Below are 22096 nucleotides of genomic sequence, written 5' to 3'. Positions count from 1 at the left end.
CCTGAAACTTTGTTTGACATTATTCCATCAACCTTGGACCTAAAGTTGTTCGCTAGAGTTTTTCAAATACTAACGACACCATTCTTAAACTATTTATTCCAAAATAATCGGGATAATAAACTCGCCCAATTCTAGGTCACAGTCGAATCATGACGTCCCCATAACGATTCTAAATCGGGTTAAGTAATTCCTTAATTTAGCCTGAAGTACTGTTGTTTGACTAACCCAACCTTGTCAATCCTTTTTCAATAATAACAAGAAATAGGGCATAAACAATTGCGAGCTCAAACAATTAAATTCATTAAACCTGCAACCAAACAAATAGAATAAATATCAATGATTCAGGAATATTTACTCAAAATCACCCAACAACGGGTTCATCAATACCCTAGATAGGGAATTTAGCTACTCATGTTTATACTAAAAAACATAATAACTATTCTCAAAACAATATCCAAAGTAAACGAAAATAAGAAAGGTTCAGGGAAACTTTTCAAATTTTCAATTAGGATGGTTTTTGGACTCTTCCAAGCCCTTGCTTCGAAAGTAGTGTTCTCTTCTTTCTAGGTCGAGATGGTGGCTGGGGAGGCGAAAAAAAACTTTTATATCGTGTAAAATTTGCTCCAAAGACCAAAATATCCTTATAATTTTCACCCGAAAATATCTGCTCGCGTGCCAGGCTCGAGCCGCGCGGGCACCGTGCGCTCTGTATTTGACCTTGTCCAGATGAGCGCACATTAGTGGAAAATGCGATGTTTTTCACTTTGTCCTTTTCCTCAATTTGAGCAGGTTTTTGTCCCAAAACTTCAAAATTTCCTTCAATTCTTCTTTCAACTCCCTATCAACCAAAGAGCATCAATTAAGCACATTTTGGGTGAGTTTTAACCACTAAACTATTCAAGAACACTTGGGAGTGAAGTTAAACTACTATCAAAATATAGAGAATTATGCCAAATATCACCCTCCCACACCACAATGCCTCCTATTTCCCCTCATCATTTCCCCTCAGTTAATTTGACTGACGCAATTCCCTCCCAAAGATCTCAAATGATAAGAAATCTTCATGCACGAAAACCTAATGGTGAGAGAGTTAGCTTAAAAGGAAAGGAGTGTACGTTAGGGGAAAACAACTCCACTGTCAGTCAAGACACCAAAAATGGAGAAAAAAACAAATAATCCAACCACCAACACCAACATGCAGAGCTAGGAAGAAGACCTAGCCCCAATACTGGTATCATCGACCCCTATCCCACCTTAAGGACAATAGTTCTTTTGGTAAATATTTAGGGTTTCCCATCTTCCATAAGAGGCCCACTAACAGGGACTTCCAGTTCATCATTGATAGTATGCAAGCTAAGCTAGCTGGATGGAAAACTAACTTCATGAACATAATTGAGAGAACAACTCTAGCCAAGTCCTCTCTAGGGTGCATCCCTAGTTATATTATGCAGTATATTAAGTTACCTGCCCAGGTGTGCAACCAAATTGATAAGATTCGAACGAATTTCATCTGGGGTACTACTGTTGTTAAAAAGAAAATACACATGCTCAAGTGGGACACCATTACTAAACCTAGAGAGGCTGGTGGTCTTGGTGTGCATAAAGCTGACCTTAGGAACACTGCCAGCCATGCAGGTCTAGCTTGGAGGATGTATAACAATCTGAATGCCCTATGGGCCAGAGTTTTGTTTCACAAGCACTGCACTAGCACTCATCACAACAGACACATTGCCTCTAGAACTTGGACAAACATTAGGAATGGGTGAAAAGTGTGCAGGAAAGCTAATAGGTAGATAGTGCATAAGGGAGATAGAATCAACCTATATAATTACAGATGTATACAAAATATGGAACCCCTTAGAGCCTTGGTTATTGGCCCTCTTAACAGGGAAGAGGAAAACAGGACACTGGCAACTTGCCTCCAAAATGGCCAATGAAATCCTAATAATCTTTCCTTCAACCTGCCTGACAGTGTTGTTTCTAGCATTAACTCCACTATTTCTAATGCTAATCCTCATAGAATATATAGGATGATGTGGAACCAAACCTGTAATGGGCTGTTTTCAACAAAGTGTGCTTCCTCCATAATCCTTAAGCAATCTGACAAGCAGAGCCACAATCCAGACAAGGACTTCAACTGGATATGGTCAAAAAAGGTTCCCAATAAAATTAAATACTTCTTGTGGCTGATGACCCATGGTAGACTTCCTACTAGAAAATACCTTCACTACAGGGGAATTAATCTGAACCCCACTTGTTTCTTCTGTAACAAAGAGGAGGAATCCATTGAACATATCATAGCCAATTGTGATAATGCTAAACTATTTTGGGATAATCTATCCCAAATGAGCCATAATAACCATAGCATCACCACTTTTTTGAACACACAGAACCATTGGGGTTGTACCACTAACATAACCCACAACCAAAAGTTTAACAATCTGCTCACGGGGGTTGAGTTGATCCCATTCTGTCTATGAGAGATTTGGCTCACTAGAAATAACAACTGTTTCAATGGGAAAAGAGAGCCAGTTTCCTGCAAGAATGCATAGCTAGAGCTGTTGAATTCATTCATGTGGCTGGTGGATGCACTATCATATCTAACACTGTTATACAAATTAAGTGGCATCCTCCCAGGAGAGGATCCTATAAGCTCAACATTGACGGTGCAACTCTCCAAAAGGGGCTTATAGGAGGATTATGAGGAGTAATAAGGAACATCAATGGGGATTGGGTAATGGGATTCATGGGAAAAATAAATTACACCAACACTCTCCACGCTGAACTGACGGCTCTTATGCAGGGACTAAGATTGGCAGTCTCAAACAATCTCATGCCTTTGGAAGTTTACACAGACTCAACAAAGGTATTACAATGTATCAATAAAGACAATCTGAATTATGAAAATATTATATGTGAATGCAGGTCACTCCTAACAGTGCTGGGGCATCCTCAAGTAAATCACAGCTACAGAGAGGCCAATAGGGTGGCGGACAAGCTGGCAAAGGAAGCAGGGAAGATGGCAGAAACAAGAACAAACTTTTTGATAGTTCCTCTGGTGTTGTCAATGAAGCAATATGGATAGACATCCTAGGAACTATTTTTGAAAAAAAGAGAAAGGGTTGTAATATTTCTAATGTAGCGATAGACTACTCTCTTTTTGTGGATGTTGATATTTCTCCACATATTACTATTGTAACAGACAGTTAAGTACGTTAGCTAATATATATATATATATATATATATATATATATATATATATATATATATATATATATATATAAGGCAATCAGATTTTTTACAAATTATTTGGAAAGGGTTATATTGGATAACAAAATTTCTTTACTTTTTAAATTTCACGACTCACCCAATTGCTTAAATTAGAAATAGCCGAAATATATAATATATGTTTAATCTATATATATAATACATGACATATAGTTATATATATATATATATAAAATTAAAAAAATAAATACAATTTAAACAGCTATTTCTTGTGGAATTGTCAACGGACAGGGCCCGAAACCCCGTTCTTAATCGCAAAAATAGAAGGATATGTTTTCTTTGTAGCTTGTTTCGAAAGTGCAAAATAAAAAGCCCTAGCTCTCCCTCACACAGCAGCAGTAGATACATGCGAAACCCATTCCTGCAAATAACAGTACATGGGGTTTTGTCGTTTAGCTTGAAATACCCACACAGAAAAGGTTTGTCCCTTGATATATATCTTGATTTCTCCAAACCCTAAATTTTCATTTCTAATTTCAAGAGTTATTAAAACAGAACTCCTTTTTATATTTTGTTCAAATTTCACCTTTCCAATTTCAAAATAATAAGTAAGGGGATGGTCAATTTTCTTTTTTCGCCTGATTAAAGTTTCTTGGAGTAATAAATTTGAATATGTATTCGTTTTGTTTCAGGTTAAATACAATGGACTTAGATGGGAAAAGTTCACCGCAAGAGAATGTTGATTCGAAGGGGGCATTCCGTAAGCTCTTCAATGATGCAGCTAACAGGAAATACAGGCGTCGCTCTCCTGTTGGTGGTGGTTCCTCATCGTCTGACGGTTAGTTTTTTAATTAACAGAAATTTTTATGCTGTTAAAATAATTAGAAAAAGAAAACATTCTGATTGCCTTTGTCAGTTCCTCCTTGTAAAACTTGAATAGAGTTGGAGGTTGCAGTGTTGATGACTATACATATATCTCCAAAACTGTATTGGAATGAAATGGACATGAATAGTGAGGAGTGAGTGGAGAGAATTTATAGAATCTCGTGGGATTGATTGATTAATCGAAAAGACGTTCTGTAGCAATTAATGTTTGATGCATATTTTGTGATTGAACTTTCAAGCAATATTGCAGTCTCTACCATGTATATAAAAGCCATAATCTGCACTCTAATAGCCTCTTGCTGATTTCACCTTGGAGCAGGATGCGTATTCATGCTATGCTCCCTCCTTTGTCACATCAAGCTGCTCTTATATTTTGCTAAATGGCATTTATAAAGCCAAATAATAATTCGATTTTCAGAACTCTTGCTCATTGCACAAAATTCGCTCTTTTTGGTTACAAAAATTAAAGCGACTTTGATCTTCTCCTAGCAATTGTTTGCCATATTTCAGTCTTTACTGTTCAAGAGGTTATTTAGTTCAGTCAAGTAAAATGGGAACCTCTCAGGATTTGACATTAGAATGTGTTAGATAGTTATGTGTAAATAGTCCTAGTTCCATATGTAGTAGGAGTAGAATATGTCCTAGTCCCATATGTAGTAGGAGTAGAATATGTCCTAGTCCCATATGTAGTAGGAGTAGAATATGTCCTAGTCCCATATGTAGTAGGAGTAGAATATGTCCTAATCCCATATGTAGTAGGAGTAGAATATGTATTATATATAGGGCTCATTGCATCATTGTTAAAATAGATTTTTCTCCCGTGCTTTCTCACATGGTATCAGAGCTTTAGTGAGAAAATTATCGCGGTGCGTCATTCCAGCGACATCCGGGAAAAAAGATCTCATCGCCGTGCAATTTTCCGGCAACTTCGTCTTGTTCCCAAGGTTCATCACTGCTACAGTGGTAGACCACTGTGCATATACCAGTACCACCATCAGATCCGAAACCCTTGTGCGAACAAACCCCAGAAATCCCAGTCCCATCGGACCAGAAAAGTCGGTCACCGTGCGTCTTTCCGGTTGATGACTCAAGATTGATTTGCGTTATCTCCTCATCGGTAAGTGTTGTGCGAAAACCAATACTACCATCTTGTTGGAAAAAGTCAGGCGACAAAACCCTAGTCAATCGCTTGGCAGAAAGTCCCTCACGCGCCTCCCCGCGCCGCTAGAACTAGGGTTCCGGCGAGCTAGAATAATTTTTCCGGCGCGTGTGAGCCATTCCGTCCACTTTTTGACAAAACTTCTTCAGGACAACTTACTCGTCCAGTGATTCCGAGCCTACCCAGATAAATTACATCAAATTCTGATAACTTTTATTTTATCTTTCCGGCGTGAACAATGCACTTTTTCCAGCGTGAACAATGCACTTTTTCCAGCGTGAACCGTGATTTCCGGTGTGAACAGTAATTTTCAGAAAAGTTTCTGTTTTATGGTGGTGTTTTAAAACCTATTATGTAGTGTGAAATTCGGCTTAGTCTCACAATTTTCAAATTCAAATTTTTCCGGCGACTTTTCGGCCAATTTCTGTTTATCAGCAACAACCTGATTTTGTTGCTCAGGGAGAGTCTAATGGACTTATATATCGAATGATCAGCTTGCAGATATTTTCACCAAATCCCTCACTGATCCTCGTATTAGTTACATATGTAACAAGCTCGGTACATATGATTTGTATGCACCGGTTTAAGGGGGAGTGTTAGATAGTTATGTGTAAATAGTCCTAGTCCCATATGTAGTAGGTGTGGAATATGTCCTAGTCCCATATGTAGTAGGAGTAGAATATGTCCTAATCCCATATGTAGTAGGAGCAGAATATGTATTATATATAGGGCTCATTGTATCATTGTTAAAATAGATTTTTCTTCCGTGCATTCTCACAGAATGCATGTTAGTCTAAAAGTATACCTGGGGAGAAAAACAATTATTTGGAGATTTTGGGTTTGCCCGAGGTGACTAATATCAATTTGGATTCTGTTTCGTGCCAAATTAGGCTTTTGTATTTAATATTGTACGCCATGATTGATGTAGCAAGTATAATTAGAGAGACTAGTCTTTAGATACGCGCTTTGCGCGTGAACCATATTTTAACTAATATACAATTTTTAAAATTAATTAACTACAATATTAAATAACATATTTGAGTTTTAAAATAAAAATTTAAAGAAAGAAAGAAAGTAGACTATGATTACTTTGTGTATAAATTAAAAGTTAGTGATTTTTCTCCTTACCAGTTTGACTTTGTTTATGGAACAATCAGTTTTAATTTTTTTTTTTGGTTTAACTGGAAAATTTTATTCAAGCAAATTAAGCATGTACAAGACACCCGCTCATTGGACTATAGAGACAGATCTACCAAAAATAACCAAAACTTCTGCTAAGTATTCTTATGCCAAAACTTTCACACTACTAATTAGCCACAATTTTAATCTAAGACGTACAATGTTTTTGGAAATAATTCTTTATTTTCTTTATAAGTATGGTTATGGCAAAAGAAGTATTAACTTGAATATATATTACATATTCAAATAAGTAATAAAAAGCATAACAACATAAATAGAAACAATATGAATGAGAAATAATTTTTTTTTAAAAAATATATCTTTCTTAATCGGCACAAACTACATTTCGCTAAGGGGCTTCGTGTTTTTAATATAGTATAGATATAGATAGCGGGATGCGTGTGTACCTCATCTCAATGAATAAAAATTATTTAAAAAATATATTAATAGTATGTTTAGTAATTTTCATAAAGTATTACTATAAGATACAATATATGTTTTATGGCCTTTTTATACGGCTGAATAGAACTTTTGTTGCAATATTAGTGTCTTTATTATAGAGTTCAATATACTAAGCATCTTATATGTATCACTAGGAATAATCTGTGCATACACAACAGCATATATGCCGTATCAAAGAGTATACCATTTTTAAAAATCATAAAAATATTATTAAGAATATGTCTTAGTTATAAAATTAAAATTTTGAAAAAAGTTTAAACTCTTGAAAATAATAAGAATATTGATCTTATTTAGCTAACTCAATAAAGGAAGAACCACAATAATATTCTAGTCCTTCTATGATCTTTATACTTATTTGAGGAAATATATAACTTGCAAAATCAAGGCTAAGTGTCACAAGTCTGCCCATTTCTAACTAAGAAGATGTAGAGATATCTTTGACATGAGGAACATTAGAATTATGACCACATGAAATATTGGTGGCAAAATGGATTAAAAAAAACAGTTATTCATCCATATTATCTATTGAAAAATGCGTTGAGATAATTAACTTTTTAAAAATGGGTCATATATGGATAAGATCCATATTATCCACTTAAAAAATGGATAACCAATGAGTTTAACTTTTACATTTTGCAAAGACTCAAATTGGGGGTTACTCAAGTTTGGAAGACTAGGAATTCTTCATGATATTCAAGAAATCATGAATAATATGAATATCCATATTATCCGCCGGTTAACCCATTTTCAATCGGTATTAAGTATGGGTCAGGTCGGATAATTTATTCGTTTTGCATTTGCATTACCCGTTTTCGACCCGTATCTGACTTGCCCCGCCCCGCCCGCTTGCCACCCCTAACATGAAATAACAATCTTTAAGCTTCTTTCCTACAAATATATCGTTCATTGCTGTTAGTTATTCTTTATCACGGTAATGATAACACTAAAAAAACACGACCGAAATGAAAAAAAGAATCAATATCAAATTCAATCCGATTCTTTCTACTTTGTAATTGTCATTTGGAATCCTCACCTTAAAGAAATAGGTTTTCAAAAAATTCACACGTTACGTCATATATACTACGTAATTATGTTTTACTTTAGAGTTTTATAAGGTACTCTCTATGTTTAATCTGTTAGTGAGAAAATCATGCAAATAACGATTTATCTCTTCTTGGATTTGCTTCAGAAGCCAGCTGGGAGACTATTGGTTAATTGTTTAGTAGTTTCATGTTTGGTTTTAGATCTATGCTTTGTTTGTGAAGGACAAAATGAAAGGTAAAGGAAGAGAAATTGTACTACTATTTATTCTCTTGTTTGGTAAAGTCAGGGAAGGGAGAGAAAGGAAAAAGTACCAAACTTTTTCTCCCTCGAGGAAAGTGGAATATCGATATTCTATACTAATATCTCAAAAAAACTATTAATCACAATTTATTTCTAGACCTAACAATAAATACGTTATTTCTAGAGAAGATATAGCGATATTGCTTAAGAATTATAACTTACATATCCTATGCCATCATTTATATTCACATTTAGATGTATATATGTCTTAAATATTAGGACTTCTCCTAAGTCTAAATGGAGGAAATTCAGAACTGGAAGTAGTTTGAAAAATTAAAGTCCTAAATATTAGGAAAATAATTAATATCTATTCCTAAATATTAGAGAAGTTATTAAATAATTATTCCTAAATATTAGGAAAATAATAAAAGACTATTTTGTCCAGTGTGAACTTTATTTTAAATAGGTAAAACAGACAAACGACATTTTGCTAAAGAGCTTTGTGCTTTTAATATAGTATAGATTTAAGGTGTTTTGGTATAATATCAATGTTTTCTCACAAAATATTGTACTTAGATGAATGGGAGAAATTGACGTAACTCATTTCGAGGTGTAAATCATTTCCTCTACTAGTATCTTTGCTCTTGCTATACTACTTTTACTCCTACCATCTGTAGGTATTATTATCAACTTTTGTAACACACAAAAAAGACCAAAAAAACTGCTCCTATATCCTATTCCTACCTGTACTTATCTAAAGCTCAACCATCAGAAAGTAATTTATGAAATGTTCAAGAGTAGTAGATGTCACACCTCCGTTTTCCGGGGATGGGCAAAGGAGTTTTTCCAATTAAAGTGACATAATTTGAATAGGGATTGATTTTTATTATTTAAGGAGTCGCCACTTGGAATTATTTGATTCTGGTGTTTCAAATCACCAATTTTAAAATCTCGATTCAAGGAAATTTTTAACTCCGAATATGGTCCGCAAACACAGAAGACTGGGTTAGAAATTCTGTTAACTTGGGAGGCATAAGGCACTCCCGAGTTCCATGGTTTTAGCATGGTCGCTTAACAATATATACTTGGCTTGATTAATGCAATTTTCCATGTTTTAAGGATTTTATGCATTTTTCGCCGTTATCCGCTTTAAAATTGCTTTTATTTGCTTATTTAAGGAATTATGGAATTATCTTGAAATAAGTCACGCGTAAGCGTACTCATTTTGTTTTTCGTGTCAAGAATCATGTCACGCATACGTGTACACAATTAATAAACTTTTATTATTATTATTATTATTATAATTATTATTAATAATAATTATTAATTTGTCAAGTTATGCGAACGCATACTTTGTTCCCTTGGTTATGGATCATAATTATGTTACGCGAACGTATACATAGTTATGGTATTTGGATTTGCTTAGACGTGCCTAAGAGGACAGTAGCGTGTTTGTGATTATTCTCTAACTATATTTGAGATTAATATAAGCTATGAATATAAAGTTGTGGATAGCGGGTAGGTTTCAACTAATGTGAATAGAGAATCACGTATGTATACTAAAACTATTTGGAGATTATGGCAGCTCATTGGGTATTTACAATTACTAAGAGGTTATGTGATTAAAGCTAAGTTTGATGTCTAGTGAATTATTTAGAGTTCTTATGAATTTCAACCCAAACGGACCTAATAAAATGCTCTGATATTTATATCTTCATTTATTCAAACAGCAGTGAGTGAAATAACGAGGATAAAAGGAAATGAAACTACTAATCAAGTGTAAAGTACTAACTTATTTTGTTAACAAGGATTAGTCTTTTAGTTTCTCAACACCCGATTGTATTCACATATGTAGCGATGGGCCCTATAATCACACAAACTCAAACCCAATTAACCCTGAAATTTTTGAGTCAGCAGACTCGTCTTTTGGGCCTGAAAGACCATTTCTGGCCCTTTCCAACTGTAAACAAACTCACTCATTTGCCACTTTGCAAAGGGTTACAAATTCATACATAAATCTTTACATACATAGCCACTAGAAACTCTACATAGCAATCAGAGGGACTATCTATTACTGTATTACAAAAGTAGCTAGTTTTGGTCTTTAAAGCTGATGTATAAGGCATAGCCACGTCTGCTCTTCATGATATGGATCCCCTTTCCGATTTGGTTCCAAATAACCGCCTATCAAGTTTGCGAAAATAACCACAGGGCTATCCCGAACATCCAGATTGAACTTCAAAGCCTAATTAAAGATTGACACACGTATGTATACAGAAGGGTTATCTAAAAAAAGGTAAAAAAGATATATGATCAGATTGAGTCTTAAATTCTAACCTCCGACCACCCTGGAGTCAGGTTCTCAAATTTTAAACTTATGAGCAATTTTGTTCATGCATTCATGTGATCCTAAGATGACATTAAACAAGCAGCCAAAACTAGAACTAGAATATTACTTCATCAGTCATAACTGAACCAAACATCATCATACATTTTCATTCAAAACAAGATACATAAACACATTTCAGGCCTTCAAGAGAGTAGATTTTTGCATTTTCACACAATCTCATTTAGGAATAATCTGAAAGTTACATAATGATTAGAGACTGGTACCTTGAGTTGCAGTAACAATACCAAATCACAAAGAGAAAAGAAGACAGGATAGAAGGATGGAGCTCAGTAACAGTGTAATGGTCAACCAATCAGCACCAGAAAGTAACCTAAATAGCTCTTGAAAAACCAGCAAAGTAACCGGAATTGACAACCCAAAATCTCAGGAAAAAGAGTAACCTAGATCAAACAGGCACCTCTCATTCTAATCCTTCTGATTTTACAGCTCTTTTCACTAGAATTCATCTCTGTTCTTTAGTTTTTCTTAGATTGCTTTGCCTCAGAGAAATTTTTCTTAGGGTGATCTCTCGAAAAGTCTCAGAAAATAGGTGCTCCAAGTCACGCCCCTCAAGTGACAGGGGAATGAGTTTATATAGACCTAATGCCCTAGAGTTTCCTCTCCTCTCTCATTTCCCTATTCTACCCCCTAGCTAATGGATCCAGTGCCACCAGCCAATAGAAAATCCCCTCCCTCCTTTCCTAGCACCTTCTCAGCAATTGCTATAAGATTCCCTTAGTGGTTTTTTCCACAATGCCCCTCAAATCCTCAGACCGTATCTTGTTCCAGCTTACTCACTCCCTCTAGAACCTTCTTTCTTCGATTTTTCCCCTTTTAAACATTCCCGTTATCCTTCCATACTTACCCGACCTGCTATCCCCTTTTCAAGATGGGTCTTGGGCTCAACCAAACGACCCATATATGGCAGAATCTTATGCTATTAGCGCTCTCAGGGCCTGCCTGCAAATCAAGACAGGCCCAACCTAACTAACCAATTTCAAACCCAAGTCCCCACTCCCTGATTTGAAACTCTAAACTAAAATTAAATCAAATCAGATCAAAACTTTTGACATAAGGATTGATCAAAACGACACACACTTACACATGCAATCTAATTATCAATTACACTAAAGCAATCAAACCAGAGTTAAAAGTAAACCTAATCATCTAGCATGCATTCCAGTTTCCAAATAGCGAGAACAGTTCGCATGTAGGTAATGAAACATAAACTTAAAACTTTAATTAACTCAAAAGAACGAAAGAAAGAAGGAAAAGGGGAAGTAGTTACCATCCAGAGCCATTGCCGCCAGAAAGAGTGATTTTCGGGCGGCAATTCTCATTATAACATGAGCACTGGCTTGTGCTTTAGGATTCAGCTAGTGCTACATGTTACAATGACACCTACAAATCGGAATAAGGAAGAAATAAATGGAGACTTGAAAATTCCGACCGGTCAACGGTGAGTTGACCGGCACCGGCCACCCCGAAATGGCACAAAATTAACACCAATCGAAAGATGTTAGTGAGATCAATCGATTGGTATAAGTTTTACGACCTTCGGGGCTTTGGTGAAGGGTGAAATTGGAAAGGGACAAAGGCTAGGGTTTCAATTTCGATTCGTGGGATTTGCTTGAGATTTAGATGGAATGGGTGAGAAATTTGGAGAGAGGGAGGCGAGGAGAGGCAGTGGTGTAATTTTGGGGGCAATTGGAGATCAACCGCCGCCGGAGGCGATTTCTGGACGGCGTCAGGTGGTGGTGGAAGTGGTGGTTTGCGACCGATGCAATTTCCGGCCACTGCAAACTCTTAAACTAGGCGGAGAGATTGAGAGACTTGGGATTGAAGTTGTAAAGATTGAATCTTTGGCTTTTACTCATATTAAAAGGGGCCTTACACTTTTGAGTGCATACTGCACCATTTTTATGTCTCTAACGGCAGACTTCAAACGGACCAGGTCGGGGATTGGGCCTCTGCTTTTGGGCCACTGAATTGGACTCTCTGATTGCACAAACAACCTATATCCTCCTTTTGCTTTTATACAATTAGCCACTTAAACATGATTTTCAATTAGGTCTTCTTTTCACTCCTAGCTTATTTATCTTATTATCAAATAATTTACCACTAAAATTACTAATTGACCTACTTAACTAATTAATCATGCAACTACGAAGTTTCTAAAAATGCAAAATAAAAGACAATTGGTATTTATATTTTTGTAATTTTGTTAGTTTAAAGTGCAACTAAAATGCAGTTAAATGCAATGAAATGCAATTAACAATAAATGCAACTACAATGCAAACAAAACAAATAAAAATTCCTAAAACTCCTAACAAGTCAAAAATAATTAAATCACTAATCTAAAATATTTTAGGAGCATTTTTTTGAGCAAAAATCACATGCTCACAGTAGATCATATCCAATGAAAGAAAAAATAGAATAATTGGAATCCATAGTTGTGATGCATTGTTGTGGATCTCGATCCAAAGGTTCTTTGTTGATTTAGCTACAAGGATGGGGCAGTATGGAAAGATAAAATGTGGAACCTAATAGAAATTACTAGTTTTAGAATCTAGTTGAACAAAAAAAAAAGATTTTTTTTTCATGCGATTGTGTGATAACTTTTTCTATAAAGCATCTCGGACAATGTTTTATTTGGAAAACATTTTATGTCATACGAGCACAGCCTTACGTAATTTTGCATCTCCAGTTCTAAGCTAAACATTTAGGGGTCGTTTGGTACGCGGACTATATTATCTCGGGACTATAATCCCTGGATTATTTTATTCCATCTGGGAGGTGGGATAAAATAATCCCAAGTTTGATGGGATATAAGGTGGGATAAGATGGGATATCCTAGATTAAGTCTGTTTGGTTTGCGGTATAAATTTATCCTGGGCTAAATTTATACCACTAACCAAACAGAGTATACATTTAATCCCACGTCTTATCCCACCTTATCCCGCATACCAAAAGACCCCTTAAGCCCTATAATAAGACTTACTATTACTGCTTCATATATATGACTGGGCATCATTTTGGGTCTTGCTTGTGAATATGATTTTCATCTTTTTAAAGATCTTTTTGTGCTGATGAAAAAGATTTTTGTAAAGCTGGCATGTGATTTTGCTTCTTAACTATCCTATCTTCTTTGATTGTAGGGAGCCCTGCTCGCCAGAGGAGCTCTAGTCCTATCCCATCAAGGAAGGATGAATGGCAACATAAGGAGTTCTCGCACAGGCAGGGTCGAATAGGTGAATCTCACAAGCAGTCTGATCGACAATCTTCTAAGAGTTCTCGCACTCACCACAGGAACGAGGATTATTCCAGGCATGACAGGCATACTGATGATGATGATAGAGGATATTCAAAGCTATCCTCTCATTCTCATCGTGACTCAAGAGTGAATAATTATTCCAATAACTCCAGGCGAGATAATGATCATAGATCAAGAGTCTACCCACGTGACATTGACAAACACTACCGAGGTAGGTATGATGATTCAGGGCATAGAAGCAAGGATCGGGAGAGAGAAACTTCATCAATCAAAGGCAGAGATCCATCATTTGATAGAGTAGGATCAGGTAGGCGTTACAATAACTCTAGCATTGGCGATAGTAGATACAGGGAAAGGGATAGGTATAAGGAGTGTAGAGACAGCCGAGATGAGAAGGGAGACCATACGAGCGATCACAAAAGTGATAATTCACCTGCTTATGAGGACTCTAGAAGCAACCGAAATGAGTCGAATTCAAGAAAAGACAGTTCTGGGCATCGGCTGAAGGAAGCTTCACAATTTGATGAAATGGTGTTGGATGGTGAGAAATACACTAAAGAGGAAAGGAAGAAATATGAAGACCGTGATCAGTACAAGGAGAGAAGCTACTACAGAGAAACAAAGGAGAAATTTGAAGACAGAAATGTTGAGTTTGGTAAAGGGCGAGAGTCTCCAGCTAAGAAGTCAAAGTTCTCAGGCATGGACCAGAGTTCAGAGCAGGGAATAGATGGTATTAAGCATCTTATTCTTCTTCCTGGACAGTATCATTTATGTTATAATTGCACTCTTTATTTTTCAGGTATGGATCCAGTAAGCGCGGCTGATGGAAAACTTTCTCCGAGTTCAAAACAAGGTCAAGGTCCAAACAGTGAATTGGCCTTGGAGCAGGGCGTGAAAGACTCTGATATAGATGCTGCAAAAGTTGCTGCAATGAAGGCTGCTGAACTAGGTATATTTCTTCTTTTTCTTTTTGGGTATGTTCTGCATCTATATATTCTTGTATTGCCCAAGTATCCTCTCCTTGTTCTGGTAAGAGTAAAGAATATGAACAACTGGCTAGGTTGGGGGTGAATTAAATTGAAGTCCTGGTTATTTTACTTTCCATTTTTGCTTCTTTTTGTTAAACCTGGCTAGGTTTGAAAAGAGAAAAAGGGGGTGGAGCCGTGGAGGATCTGATGATGTACAGTGGTATCTCAGGTGGCGCTGGATTTAGTTTTTGTTTTTTTTTCAAAAAAACAAATCTTTAGAACAATTTTAGAAAAATATATTTTGGAAAAAGCTGTGTTTGGAATAGTTTTGCCGACGAGTTTTTCGAACATGTATGAGTTTTCCTAGAAACATACCTTTAGATTGTTTTGGTTTTCAGGCAACAATTTGATCTGATTTCTGGAAGTCGAAATTGTTCTTTAACCAAAGAGTTATGGTTTTGTTTTGGATAAGATTTTTTTATAAGCTCTTTAAATTAGATGGGACTTAAGAACATTTTAGGGTGTATTACATTATACCTATATGATTCTTGCTCCTCGGTTGATCTCCATGTAGTGTGTAACAGGCTAAAAGCTGCCTTGTGGTTATAGAAATCTGAAACACACTAACCTGTACTGGCTTAGTTTTCCTCCAAAAACAACTCTTGCAATATGTCCAAAATACCATCATCTCTCATGTGTAAGAACCCGTAAATTTTCTTACCGTTCCTTCAAATTGGTTAGGAGCATCAACACTCCAAGTCCCCCTCCCCCAAACCAACCAACCCCACATTTAATCTCTAACTAATTGAAGGGACTTTTGGGAATTAATGAATCTAGTGCAAGTGTAGCAATAGGGTATAAACCTTAGTTTCAATTAGCTTGTATCACTTTTACTTATATGAATCCTTCGTCTCATTTATGTTCTGTTCCTTCACTAAATATATAAGGATTCCAAAGAAATTGCAGGTTGTTTGAGTTGATTTCCCTCCATGTGATTTAGGCTACCTCTATGTGTTATTTACACAATCTGCCATATAAGATCATTCCTGATCTTGTCTTAACGTGTATGACCGCACATTCATCCTAACATCCGCTTTTCTATGGTATTCATTTTACGAATATGTACTAAATCCAATATTTGCTCCTTATAATATTGTTGGTCGTACAACCGTTCTATAAATTTTTGTTTCACTCCATCTATCTTATTTTAGTTCTATGTGTTTGATTTTCATCTGTCATGTCGTTCTCCTAGAATCGTTAGAATCCCCGCTAATTCCTTCACTTTAGTTTCATTCTTCTTATGGGAGCAAAACGTGCGATGCATATATTTTGTATGTCTTCTACTTATTCTAAAGCCTCTATTCTAGCATTATTCGTAAGTCAAACTTTTGGTTATTCTCTTGTGGGGGCATTTGCTTGTTGGCACTGGCTGCGGGCGGAAGCTGAGGAAGCTGCCCGCTGACTGGCACTGTGGGCATTGCGGACTGACGAATGTGGGCACAAGCTACTGGTAGGGGTGACATAGGCACATACACACTTGTCACTTGGCTCGCCCAAGACTATGGGGCCGTCCATGGCACTAGGTGCTGGGAGGCTTGGGCAAGGCTCCATGGGACGCGACCAAGGGGTCATGGGGCATGGGGCATGGGGCATGGGCAAGGCTCCATGGTACACAGCCAGACCTCTCTATAACAGCATCCTCATATAACAACCATTCACTATAAAAGTCAAGTTTTTCTCGGAATCAATTTTTTAGGTTATATTTTACCTCTATAACAACTTTTTACCTATAAAAGCAACATCCATCTTAATAGCAGTACACTCTTTGTAAAATTACCCCTTTCTAACATCCATGTAGAATCTCTAATAAGATCACCAATAATAAGTTTAAAGATTTTGATCTCAACCGGCTACTACTTTGATTGAGATAGAAGATTTAACTGTTAACCTCTTAGATTGCCTTCAAGGAAAAGCTATTAGATATCCTTTTGCTGAAAGTTTGGACGCAAATCAAGCATTATATCGCTAGTAAGAGACTGAAATCTACAAAACAAGCTACAATCACTGAACTTTTTCATCAATCTTGAAATAATTTAATCTTCTAATAACTTTAAAATGTATGCTTTAGAGTTTAAATCCTTATACATTTAGTTACGAATTTATTAATAATGTATTAGTTTTTTTAATATTTAATTAGTAAAATTTACATATCTTTTGAGTATTTAAATTTGAATATTTTTTTTTTTATTTTTTATATATAACATTACATAAATTTGATTTTTGGATAGTTTTTGTTTATAATAGCCAAAATATATTTAGACGTCAAATGCTATTATAGATGTATAACAACCAACAACAATAAGCCCAATGAAATCCCACAAGTGGGGTATGGGGAGGGTAAAGTGTACGCAGACCTTACCCCTACTTATGGCGGTAGAGAGGCTATTTTCAAAAGACCCTCGGCTCAAAAGAAGTGAAAATGAAGCAATAAACAGACAGTAGCAACAACAAAGTAATTAGACATGAGCGCAAATGAAGATACGTGCAATAACAAATATCTAAAAATACGACACTATTAAAATAGAGTCAATCTTGCGGGAAATAATGACACAATGCGAAATAGCAAGGGGCTAGGAATAGCAAAATGCAAGACTAGTACTAATACTACTGGGATGCCTAGATGAAACACTAGACTGCCTGTCAACCCACAACCCTAATCCTCGACCTCTACACCCTCCTATCGAGGGTCATGTCCTCGGTAAGCTGAAATAGCGTCATGTCCTGCCTAATCACCTCACCCCAGTACTTCTTAGGCCTCCCTCTACCCCTCCTTTGACCGGCCATGGTCGACTGAAACACTAGACTGCCTGTCAATCCACAACCCTAATCCTCGACCTCCACACCCTCCTATCGAGGGTCATGTCCTCGGTAAATTGAAGTAGCGTCATGTCCTGCCTAATCACCTCACCCCAGTACTTCTTAGGCCTCCCTCTACCCCTCCTTTGACTGGCCATGGTCAACCTCTCATACCTCCTAACCGGGGCATCATGGTCTCTCCTCTTCACATGTCCGAACCATCTCAGCCTCGATTCCCGCAACTTATCTTCTATAGGAGTCACACCCACCTTGTCCCTAATATACTCGTTCCTAATCTTATCTCTCCTGGTATGCCCACACATTCATCTCTACATCCTCATTTCCGCTACTTTCAACTTCTGGACATGATATTTCTTACACTCGGCTCCATACAAGATGGCCGGTCTAACTACCGCTTTATAGAACTTGCCCTCAAGTCCAGGTGGCACATTCTTGTCATACAAAACACCAGAAGCGAGCCTCCATTTCTTCCATCCCGCTCCGATACGGTGTGCGACATCCACGTCCACTTCTGCTTCATGGTTGTTATAGATGTATAACAACCATTCACTATAAAAGCCAAAATATATCAGAACAAACGATGCTGTTATAGAGATGTTTGACTGTATATATATATGTATATAATCTATATATGTTTCCTTAGTTGTCTATGCTGATGGTTGTTTGACTATATGTGCTTTATTCGAGCACTATTACAAAGTTCTTTTTTTTTGCAATTATATCTCAGTAATTCGTTCTGCTAACCATGTTCTCTTATTTGATTTAATCTTCGCAATGAATCACAGTTAATAGAAACCTTATTGGAACGGGTATCATGACTGCCGACCAAAAGAAGAAGCTGCTGTGGGGAAACAAGAAAACCACCACTGATACTGAAGAGGTAAATTTACTGTCTGTCTGTCCTCTCCTCCTCTGTGTCTGGCAAGTTTTTCCCATATAATAACTCTGCATGTCCACCTATAGCACCTTCACCTCTCCGTAAAACTTGTTATTCCTTGGTCGTCTAACAGGGAAGCAGTATGAGATAAATTAGTTCCATTTCAAGGTGATGCATATCTTAAAGTCTCATTTGATCACTTTTGCTGACATCAGCCTGATTATTAGGTTGCTCATGCTTTAAAGAATCGGAGAAACTTGATTTTGGCTGCTGCATCAATAGATGTTTATTGTTAGCTTGTTAAATCTCTCTATCCTATGCTCAATGTTATTCACTCTCTTGGTCTTTGTATGTTCAATTGATGGTCGAATATGTAGTCCACTCATCGTTGGGATACATCACTATTTGGTGATCGCGAGCGGCAAGAAAAATTCAACAAACTCATGGTAATTTCTGTTCCTTTTATTTTGCTTTAGATTGTCAGAAGTAATAGCCTCCATCAGTATTTAGTCTTAATAACTTGTCCCCTCAGCAAAATCTCTTCGTATGTACTAACACACTTTTTAGAGTCTGAGGTTGCCTTGGTACATATGGCCAATTGTAGGGTGTGAAAGGCGACGTGAAGACGGAGAACAAACCAGTCATCCACGACGCAGAGAGGCAGAGGGAGCTCCAGATGGATTTGGAGAAGCAATATACTGCTGGACTTCGCCGAAGAGATGGTCGTACTGTTGGACTAGGGCTCTAAGGTTTTGCCTGAATCATCTTTGTACTTTTACAAGGCCCGCTGTGGTTGTATTGTGTTATTTTGCCCTTCTGGAGCTGCATGTATTACATCTTACTAAACTATGTATCCTGAAATCTCCGGTATTTTGTGATTCTGGATTGTATTGGTCATAACTTGCATCGTTAATTTTATGATGGAGAAATCTTTTGTTGTAGCTGCTTTTCCCAGTGGGCACAGTTGTGTTGTAGGCATGTTGGTTCTGTTGGGACCTGGGGTCGTTGATACACACGTGGCTTGTGGAGAATAGCTATAATTCCATGCATTACAAGGGATTTCCGTAAAATACTTGCTCGGTGTTTATATTGCATGACGTGTCTATTCCAGGCATTACAACTAGCTATGATTACTTAGTAATGATACTTTTCCAAGTATATCACATAGGATGTGTTTGGTATATTTTTTCAATTTTTTCATGTGGTTGTTTTAAATGTTTTGGATAATATTTTCTTTTTGAATTTATTTTACTCCAATTGCTATCAAAAGGAGGAAAAATATTTTTCAACCTTAATGCCCATCTCCCCAACTGCCCACCCCTTCTAACCCACCCACCCCACTTGCCCCGCCCACCTAGCCCCACCCTACCCATCCTCACTCACCACCCCACCCTTACCTCCACCCCAACCCTGCCTCCACTCTCACCCCATCGTGTTTGCATAATTTATATTTTTAAAATAATATTTTTTACTCACTAATCAAACATTAGAAAAAGAAAATATTTTTCGCAAAAAGTTTTTCACTTACTAACCAAATATAGGAAAATATTTTTCAAGAAAAATATTTTTTAAGGAAAATATTTTCCTTCTATAATGACCCGATTGGTCGTTTTGAGCTTTAGCATTCTGTTCGGTGGATTGAGTCCTTGAGTAGATTCATATGATGCATTACGACTTGCAAGTACGGTTGGTTTGGATTTATGAGAGATTTAGAGGTGGTTTGGAAGAGATTCTTATTTTGGAAGCTTTAAGTTGGAAGAGTTGATAAATGTTTGACTTTTGAGTAAACGACCTGGAATTAAGATTTGATGGTTTCAATATGTTCGTCTGGTGATTTTGGACTTGGGCGTATACTCAGATTTTGATTTGGAGATTCCTAAAAGGTTTTAGTGCTATTTGTCGAAAGTTGGCAATTTGATGAATTGGAGAGTTCTTAAGTTTGATCGTGATCACGCCCAACTATGCCTTGTAAAAAAGGACTAAGCGGTCGCTGCAAATATAATCCGGTTCAAGTCCGGAGTCGAATCCCACAGGGAACTAACCTATTTACCACAACTTTTAACAATGCTAATGATAAGTTCAAACAACTTCCGGATGCAAGATTTTTAATGGAGTATAAGTAGAATTTATTTATCTAAGGAAAATGACAACAGAATTAGCAATAATCAAGAATAAGGTTGAATTCAAAGGTAAAAAGGATCTTGGGCTATTGATTTTCCCAATTGCCAGACTAATTCCTGACACGTTAGCTATAATCTCGCCGTAATACTCTATGAGGATTATGAGTTCTGGGCTACCGTAATTATCTCTCGATCAATTACGATAATTTACTAGAAGCATTCTCTCGAACTACTCTGGTTAACAATTTATGCAACTCAGAATTATCCCACCAAAGCTTCGTTATCTATAACCCCGTTTTTAAATTCAAGTAATTAATCTCTTAACTTACTCGAAAGTGGTGTTGTTTAACAACAATCTAACCAAGTGTTCTTTCTCAAGCAACACAAAGTAACTAGACATGATTAATCAAGGGCCCTTTCAATTAATCACAACACAACACATAGTTGAACAATCATAGAATAAGAACAACTCAATTATATCTAAACATAGTCAAAACTTTATCCAACAATTGGTTCCATCAACCCTAGATGATGGGTTTAGCTGCTCATACTAATGGATAAAAATTCACTATAACAATTCATAATTAACAATGGAAGTAAGAAGAAGAAGATGAAAACTCTTAGGAAATTCTCCGTCTTCTCTCTCTTGTTCTTGCCTCCAAAATCTCCTAAAAACAGCTCCCTCTATCTTCTGGGCGAATTAGGCTTCATATAGGTTTAGGTTAGGCGCCTTAGAAATTACATAATTGCCCCTGAGTTGTTGGCCTCCGTCCGCGGCCGCGGATTCGACCGCGGATCCGGCCTCGGATTTCAGCCAGTGTTCTGCCTCCAGTGCGCGGTCCAATTCGCGATCAACTCCGCGGCCGCGCATCTGGAGGGGACCTCCCCGCTTGCTTTTCTCGCTCCTTTTCGACCGGGCTAACCTTCGATTGGCCTTCCACACTCTATATTGACTCCAAAATACTCTTTAGCTCCTCCTAGCTCGGAGTGGCTCCTGCAACGCATAAAATTCTTAATTAGAGCATTTTGTTATCTTTTAGCACTCAAATATCAATAAAGTGGGCTAATTTAGAGTATAGATAGTGTCTAAATTGCATAAATATAGCCTCCTATCAACACCTCACACTTAAATCATTGCTCGTCCCCGAGCAATCAAACCACACTCTACAGAGGCCTAACTTCACTATGCGACTTCCCTAACTCGTCACACAAAGAATATTTCACATAATTTGACTATATATTAGTGTAACATCTACACCTCAAGAGTATACTCCCGCGAGCCACGCAATATTCCTAACCGGCTTACTTGCTCTATTCAGAGGTCCAGACTTACCTCTCCTTCGTGAATCAAGTGCCTGTTCACTACAAAAGAGACTCACTTCACAATCAATAAA

General features: G+C 37.0%; 2 protein-coding genes across 5 annotated transcripts; both read left to right on the top strand.

Annotated features, from left to right (window-relative positions):
• The first annotated feature begins 2737 nt into the window (after window positions 1-2737).
• Window positions 2738-3085, top strand: LOC142169618 (uncharacterized). The gene has a single exon (XM_075231507.1). The coding sequence runs from the start codon at window positions 2738-2740 to the stop codon at window positions 3083-3085; it is 348 nt and encodes a 115-aa protein (XP_075087608.1).
• A 374-nt stretch (window positions 3086-3459) lies between these two features.
• On the top strand, window positions 3460-19523 carry LOC107796830 (uncharacterized). 4 transcript variants are annotated; one of them, XM_016619651.2, is made up of 7 exons: window positions 3460-3707; window positions 3921-4066; window positions 13745-14590; window positions 14660-14809; window positions 18491-18585; window positions 18960-19028; window positions 19150-19523. In XM_016619651.2, the coding sequence occupies exons 2-7, from the start codon at window positions 3931-3933 to the stop codon at window positions 19480-19482; spliced, it is 1629 nt and encodes a 542-aa protein (XP_016475137.1). In that variant the 5' UTR covers window positions 3460-3707; window positions 3921-3930; the 3' UTR covers window positions 19483-19523. The 4 variants fall into 4 exon arrangements, with proteins under 4 accessions (XP_016475137.1, XP_016475138.1, XP_075086925.1 ...); XM_016619652.2 differs by having other exon boundaries at window positions 3569-3707; window positions 19187-19523; XM_075230824.1 differs by having other exon boundaries at window positions 3701-3836; window positions 19187-19523.
• Window positions 19524-22096: the final 2573 nt, after the last annotated feature.

Source organism: Nicotiana tabacum, chromosome 15 (assembly GCF_000715075.1).
Source record: "Nicotiana tabacum cultivar K326 chromosome 15, ASM71507v2, whole genome shotgun sequence".
NCBI classification, from domain to species: Eukaryota; Viridiplantae; Streptophyta; class Magnoliopsida; order Solanales; family Solanaceae; genus Nicotiana; species Nicotiana tabacum.
This window is presented reverse-complemented; position numbering and strand designations above follow the sequence as displayed.

What these genes read in the sequence shown, in the direction of transcription:
- LOC142169618 (XM_075231507.1), top strand. Translation starts at nt 2,738, where the DNA reads ATGGGATTCATGGGAAAAATAAATTACACCAACACTCTCCACGCTGAA.
- LOC107796830 (XM_016619651.2), top strand. Translation starts at nt 3,931, where the DNA reads ATGGACTTAGATGGGAAAAGTTCACCGCAAGAGAATGTTGATTCGAAG. An exon ending in AATGAAGGCTGCTGAACTAG is followed by an intron (nt 14,810 to 18,490) that starts GTATATTTCTTC and finishes AATGAATCACAG; the next exon opens with TTAATAGAAACCTTATTGGA. An exon ending in AAAAATTCAACAAACTCATG is followed by an intron (nt 19,029 to 19,149) that starts GTAATTTCTGTT and finishes CACACTTTTTAG; the next exon opens with AGTCTGAGGTTGCCTTGGTA.